The 6,875-nt window shown below is 48.5% G+C and overlaps 1 protein-coding gene across 1 annotated transcript; it reads right to left on the reverse strand.

Annotated features, from left to right (window-relative positions):
* Positions 1–738: 738 nt before the first annotated feature.
* LOC146557217 (uncharacterized) lies at positions 739–3,242 on the reverse strand. Its single transcript, XM_085250187.1, has 4 exons — positions 2,838–3,242; positions 2,250–2,591; positions 1,301–2,093; positions 739–1,228 (listed from the first exon to the last, which is right to left on the reverse strand). Exons 1-4 carry the CDS (start codon positions 3,240–3,242, stop codon positions 783–785), a joined length of 1,986 nt encoding a protein of 661 aa, XP_085106313.1. The 3' UTR covers positions 739–782.
* Between the last annotated feature and the right edge of the window lie 3,633 nt (positions 3,243–6,875).

Genomic DNA, 6,875 nt, shown 5'->3' on the forward strand with positions numbered 1-6,875 from the left:
AAAAACACTCCGCGTCCACACTATCATTTTCAAGCTTTTCCGAACAGTTGTTCATCCAGACTGAAACGATCGAAAACGTTACGTTCCTGTATTGCGCATGGGTGAAGTGTAAGACGATTTGAGCTGCGTCATTTCTGTCTGCCGTTTATTTACTTTCTGGCTCTTTGAAACATCGCGAAATGTTGAGGAAAAGCACCAAGTTTTTTAAATGGATTGACAATTAGGTTGAGTTGTTGCTGCGATTAACACAAAAGTATAAAGTTGCAAAGGTGAGTGAGAATTAAAGAATCTGAAGAAAAGCTATGTGTCACGGCTGGCGGAGGGAGCCGTGTGGTGTGGAGGAAAAGGAGGACCCAAGATGCAGCAAACTGATGATACGAGTGATGTTTTATTTACAAAGGTGGTGGTGACAAAAACAGGCAACGAGGTATGAGTACTTTACAAACGGAAACCTAAACTGGGAGAAACTAAATAGCAAACCTGAGACCGTACAAAGGGGGTGCGGGACAGAGGGACGCAGAGACAGGACACCATGGAACGCAGATGAATGCAGAGATACGCAGAAATACACGGATGAGTGCAGACGACCCGACGAGGAGCACAGGCAGACACCAACTATAAATACACACACCAGGTAATGAGGAAATGGCACACAGGAGGGGACACAGCTGAAACTTAATGGGCATAACGAGACACAGACCTACAAAGTAAAATAGGAAATCTAGAACCCGAACCGGACACAAGGGGGGAGGACACAGAATAACTAGAACAGAGGGAAATAGTCACAAAACACAAAACGCTGGGTCAACGACCCAGGACCATGACAGTACCCCCCCTCCAAGGGCTGGCACCAGACAGCCCAAAACAAAAACAGACGACCAACCCAGGGCGGGCGGCGGGGGCCCAGGACGGAGGGACCAACACCGAACAAAACAAGCTCCAGCGGACCGAGGGAATTGTCCAAAACAAAAACACACATGCTGGAGTACTAGGACAAAACACAGTTCAGGAGGCCGGCCCAGAGGCTCACAGCTCAGAAGTCCAGGACAGTTTATCTTCTGAGGCCGGCCACGTCGGCGACGCAGATCCATAAGCCGACCGAGCGGAAGGCAGCGGTGGCGGAGTGGAGGCAGTTCAGGGGGCCGCCCGTGCACACGGCAGCGGCGGCAACAGGGAAACCGTTCAGGCGGCCGACCGTGCGGACAGCAACGGCGGCGATGACAGAAGTCTGGAGGCCGACCGTGCGGACGGCAACGGCGGCGATAACAGAAGTCTGGAGGCCGACCGTGCGGACGGCAACGGCGGCGATGACACAAGTCTGGAGGCCGACCGTGCGGAAGGCAGCGGCGGCGTCTAGGAGGTCGTCCATGTTGACGATGACGCTCCACCAGCGGCCTGGCAGATGACCGCCGATGTCGAGGCGGCAGTTTGGGACCCGAAGGTGGCGTGGCCGTCGCAGCACCAGACGAGACCGAAGCAGAGGCTGGACCAGACGAGGCAGCTGATGAGGATGCTGAAGCAGAAGCCGGACCAGGCAATGCTGACGAGGATGCTGGAGCCGGGCCAGGCGATGCTGAAGACACGAAGGCTGGAGCCGGACCAGGCGAGGATGAAGCAGAAGCAGAGGCCGGACCAGGCGTGGGTGAAGCAGAAGCCGGGCCAGGCGAGGATGAAGCAGAAGCAGAGGCTGGGCCAGGCGTGGGTGAAGCAGAAGCTGAAGCCGGGCCAGGCGTGGGTGAAGCAGAGGCTGAAGCCGGGCCAGGCGTGGGTGAAGCAGAAGCTGAAGCCGGGCCAGGCGTGGGTGAAGTAGTGGCTGGACCAGGCGACGGCGTGGGTGAAGACACAGAGGCCGCAGCTGGCGAGGATGGAGACACAGAGGCTGCAGCTGGTGGCGATGATGGGTCTTGGGGCTGGACGGGCTCCTCGGGCCCCCCAGCAGGCGAGACAGGAGGCTGGACGGGCTCCTCGGGCCCCCCAGCAGGCGAAGCAGGAGGCTGGACGGGCTCCTCGGGCCCCCCAGCGAAAACAGTCTCTGGACCAGTGGGCACCGGGGCCCCTGGAACACACAGGTCAGAACCAGTAGGCGCACGGGCCTCTGGCAGGCACAGTTCAGAACCAGCAGGCGCACGGGCCTCTGGCAGGCACAGTTCAGAACCAGCAGGCGCACGGGCCTCTGGCAGGCACAGAACAGAGCCAGTAGGCGCACGGGCCTCTGGCAGGTACGGGTCAGAACCAGCAGGCGCACGGGCCTCTGGCAGGAACAGATCAGAACCAGCAGGCGCACGGGCCTCTGGCAAACACAAAGCAGACTGCAGCTGCACAGAGCATCGACTCAGCTCAGGCAGCGACAGCCGGATGCAGTCCTCAGCTGGCTTCTTAACCTCCAGGGGTCCAGAGTCGGCCGGGGGCTGGGACCCAGCCTCTGGGGAGGCCCTGGAGTGCGTCACAGTCTCTGGGCTGGCCAGCTGTTGCGGACTGACTACTGCGTTATGTGGTGTGTCTCTCTGCTTGACATGAACAGGTGAAAAACAGTGCTTTTCCGGTTGGATGGACTGGACTTGTAGTACAGGCGGAGCTGGTGAAGATGGTGGCTGAGCTGGTAATAACGCTGATGAGTCTCTTGCCAACTGAGCTATTGACTGAGCCACGGATTGTAACAAGGTGTCTAATAGGTCTGGCTGTGACTGTAATGGAGGTGGAGATTGAGTGGCTAACTGAGGTAGCGGCTGCAGGGCAGCTAACCGAGCTACCGGCTGGGCAGCTGGCTCAACAAACACAGCCCCGGAATAAACAGTCATGCGAGCTGGCGAAACAGACGGAGTGTCTTTTCCACTCACCACAGCCGGCAGTTCTGAAGTCCCAACCTCCGGCTGTGGGGCGACGCGCCGACGACGCGATCGTCGCTTCCTCCCGGGCAAAACCTCCGGCGGGCCGGGCAAAACCTCCGGCGGGCCGGGCAAAACCTCCGGCGGGCCGGGCAAAATCTTCACCGCCGGGCTGGGTTGGGAAGCGGTAGCGGCTGGAGGGTGGAGGTGAAGTTCGTTAAGGATGAAGTCCTGTGCGAGCGGGTGAAGAGAGTCGAGTAGCCAGCAGTGAGCAGACATCAGCTGCTGTAGCCTAGCTTCTACAGCGTGGTGAAGCTCTTCCTCCTCATGCTCCAGCCACAGGTTGACCAACCTGGAGACGCTGTCGATCACTTCCTCCCGAAACTCCTGGGACGGTGCGGATGCTGCTGGGTCCATGTTTGGTCGGGTCGTACTGTCACGGCTGGCGGAGGGAGCCGTGTGGTGTGGAGGAAAAGGAGGACCCAAGATGCAGCAAACTGATGATACGAGTGATGTTTTATTTACAAAGGTGGTGGTGACAAAAACAGGCAACGAGGTATGAGTACTTTACAAACGGAAACCTAAACTGGGAGAAACTAAATAGCAAACCTGAGACCGTACAAAGGGGGTGCGGGGCAGAGGGACGCAGAGACAGGACACCATGGAACGCAGATGAATGCAGAGATACGCAGAAATACACGGATGAGTGCAGACGACCCGACGAGGAGCACAGGCAGACACCAACTATAAATACACACACCAGGTAATGAGGAAATGGCACACAGGAGGGGACACAGCTGGAACTTAATGGGCATAACGAGACACAGACCTACAAAGTAAAACAGGAAATCTAGAACCCGAACCGGACACAAGGGGGGAGGACACAGAATAACTAGAACAGAGGGAAATAGTCACAAAACACAAAACGCTGGGTCAACGACCCAGGACCATGACACTATGTGGAGCATATAACAAACTGATATTAATCTTTGACAGGGCTGTCAAAATTGAGAGCAAACAAAACAACTGCTGTATAATGCCCTCCGTAATCTTAGTTTAATTGGTCACATGACTGCAACAAATGACTAAAATGCGTTATTGTTTTCAAAAAGGCTCCGGCTTCGCTGTCCACGCTGCCACGTGAAAGCGGCGTTTTCAAATGTATCCACTCTGGAGAGCGTTTTCAAAAAGCTCAGTTTTCCTTGACCAAAAACACCATCTCAGTGTGGACGGAAGGCCAAAACGGAGAGAAAAAGATGCGTTTTCAAACGAAAATGTATTAGTGTGGACATGGCTTTGGTGTTAGTCCAACCTGTCTAGGGTCGGATGGCTAGAAAATGAATCCAAAATACAGAAAACGCCAAAAACCTGTACACCTCATGATTCAATAGCTTGTAGAACCATCTTTTTCTGCAAGCTATTGAAGTTACTGACACAGAAAGTGCCTCACATTTGATTGTAGAATACTTTGGTATACAGAAGCCATGACTGACTTAGTGACAGCAAGGTGCCCAGGACCTGTGGCTGCAATGCAAGCCTAAATCAAGAGCCCTCCACCACCGTGTTTCACAGCTGGTATAAAACGTTTGGAGTGATATGCTGTGTTTGTTTTTTGCCATATGCCAAACATTTGACACTTTGCTCCCTGTTTTAAAAGTCTTATGGTTTGTTCAGATGCAACTTTGCAAACCCAAAGTGTGCTGCTGTTGTGTTCATATTTCTTCTGAAGGAAGCACAGGAGAAATATCTGTTACTTAAAAAGGATTTAACTTGCTTCGGCAGTTGAAATTACAAGTTACAGCGCTGGACCTCGATGTGAACACAGCCATCTGTCTTCACACCAAGGATGACCCTGTACAGGTTTTATAACCCAACAATAACAAATTATTATTATGTCTGTCTTCTTCCAGAACCAGCCTGATGTCTCCATTTTGTCTCCTCTTCGCTCACCCCCAACCTCGTTATCTGCTCGTTTTTCCCAAAGACAGACATGAAAACACCTCCTGGACTAGCCTTGATTATTTTAATATTATCCTAGTACTGATTCTATATATCTGGTTCAGGACATTCTGTTTGGACTCCCTTTGGTCCAGAGAATATCATTCTAATCATTATCAAGTGTGATGTGTAAGCACGTAGCAAAAAAGACCCTCAAGCATGCCACGTCCATTCTCAATATTTCAGCCCAAACATAGCGCTGGATGTGGCTTTTGACCCTCAAAACATGAAGCGCCAACTCGTTTATGAGCACATTGCATTGTGTGTATAGAAAAATAATAAAAAACAGCATTTTCAGCTCTAACACTGCCATGTCCTATAGATAGAGAGAAGAAACATTCTCCTGTAAATCTTTCCAAACAATTGATACTTGTTCGGTCTTTTCCTAAATATATTATTGTCATCAACTTCAACACTTAGTATGTTCACTGAGGCCTGTAGAGTCTGAGATATAGCGCAAGCTTGGATTCTTTGTAATTTCTCTGTGCATTGCATGGTCTGACATGTCACTTTGCTGGGACATTCACTCCTGGTAAGACTTTTCTTTCTCATTGCAGAATAATGAACTTAAGATTGTTTGGACAAGTCCATAGATTGACCTGCAAACTGATAAACCTCTGCTTTTATACAGGGTGGGCCATTTATATGGATACACCGTAATAGCATGTTTGTGGCACATTAGTATATGTGAGGGGGCAAACTCCTCAAGATGGGTAGTGACCATGGTGGCCATTTAGAAGTCGGCCATCTTGGATACAACTTTTGTTTTTTCAATAGGAAGAGGGCCATGTGACACATTAAACTTATTGGTAATGTCACAAGAAAAACAATGGTGTGCTTGGTTTCTACGTAACTTTATTCTTTCATGACCATTCCCATGTTATTACTGTGTATCAATGTAAATGGCCCATCCTGTAGAGGTGGTCACACTTGATGATCAGTGAAACACATGCATCTCATTAGCAGCTTTTAGCTGTTACTTTACCCTCTTTATTCCTATATTGCTTCTGGATTTTGGCTTTTTTTTTTCTTTTGGTCGAGTAAATAATGACATTGTGTAATATGTAATTTTTTGTAGCTCACCTGAAGTTGTACTTACCTAATTTTAAGGACTTGATTTTATGTCTTGGTACTTAAAATGGTAGAATTTAAAGAAAGGGTATTTTCTGTTCCACCTTATACATTTGAGATTAAACTCTATCTGTACAGCTGTTTCTATATTTATGTAGGCAAAGAAAGGTTGCATTTTGGAACTTACTTTGGAAATTACCACACGTTGTTTGCAGAATAAGTTAACGGTGATGACTTAAATGAGTCAGCACTTCTAAATTAATCCAACTTGAAAACTTTAGCAAAATTAATTAACAGTTTCAAGTTCGTTTAAAGCTGTTCTAATTAATATTTTTTACATTAATAGTTAATTCTGTTACCCAGAATAGCAAAGCCATAGTGTCAAACCGAACAAAATTAAAAGAGCAAATAGCGACCTGAGAGCCATCTTTTCCCCTCTGATTTGGTGGAGACTAGACCAAAGAAACAGAGTAAACATAGACTCACGTCTGTTAGATGGACACAGATCTGCCAACATACTAAACTACTACAGAATTTCCAGTTTTGGAAAATAGCCTACTCCCCAAAGTGCAGAAAAAGGAACAGTCTCAGCAAATCCTGTACGACAAGAATTATGGTAAAACACAATACACTGCTTTAGGCTGCTGTGCCTTTGCTTTATGGAATTTTACAGAACAGTCAAAATAGCAGAAACAACAGCTTTGCACAGTAATTTTAACCAAAGCTTGTAAGTCGCTACAAAGTCATCGAGTAGACGGGAATTTCTTTCACATTTTAGATTACAGGGTTTTCATATTATTTCATGCAAGTATAATTTCACACACATTTTTTTTAATAAGTTTGGACAATAAAACTATTTGGTTTAGTTAGTTTTGCAAGGCTATCGATTGTTTATTATTATTATTTGTTGTTGTTTATAAGCATTTGTTTATAATAAACCATGATCATTTCATGGTGGTAAATGTCCAGATTAAATAAATC

The sequence above is a fragment of the Mchenga conophoros genome, linkage group LG16 (genome assembly GCF_057382185.1).
Source record: "Mchenga conophoros isolate Kocher_MC1m ecotype Shallow Benthic linkage group LG16, M_conophoros_male_GT1.1, whole genome shotgun sequence".
NCBI lineage: Eukaryota > Metazoa > Chordata > Actinopteri > Cichliformes > Cichlidae > Mchenga > Mchenga conophoros.

Coding starts and splice junctions, on each gene's coding strand:
- LOC146557217 (XM_085250187.1), bottom strand. CDS start 3,242: ATGGACCCAGCAGCATCCGCACCGTCCCAGGAGTTTCGGGAGGAAGTG. Junction 2,094..2,249: donor CTGATCTGTTCCTGCCAGAG/GCCCGTGCGCCT, acceptor TGCCTGCCAGAG/GCCCGTGCGCCTACTGGTTC. Junction 1,229..1,300: donor AGACTTGTGTCATCGCCGCC/GTTGCCGTCCGC, acceptor GTCGGCCTCCAG/ACTTCTGTCATCGCCGCCGT.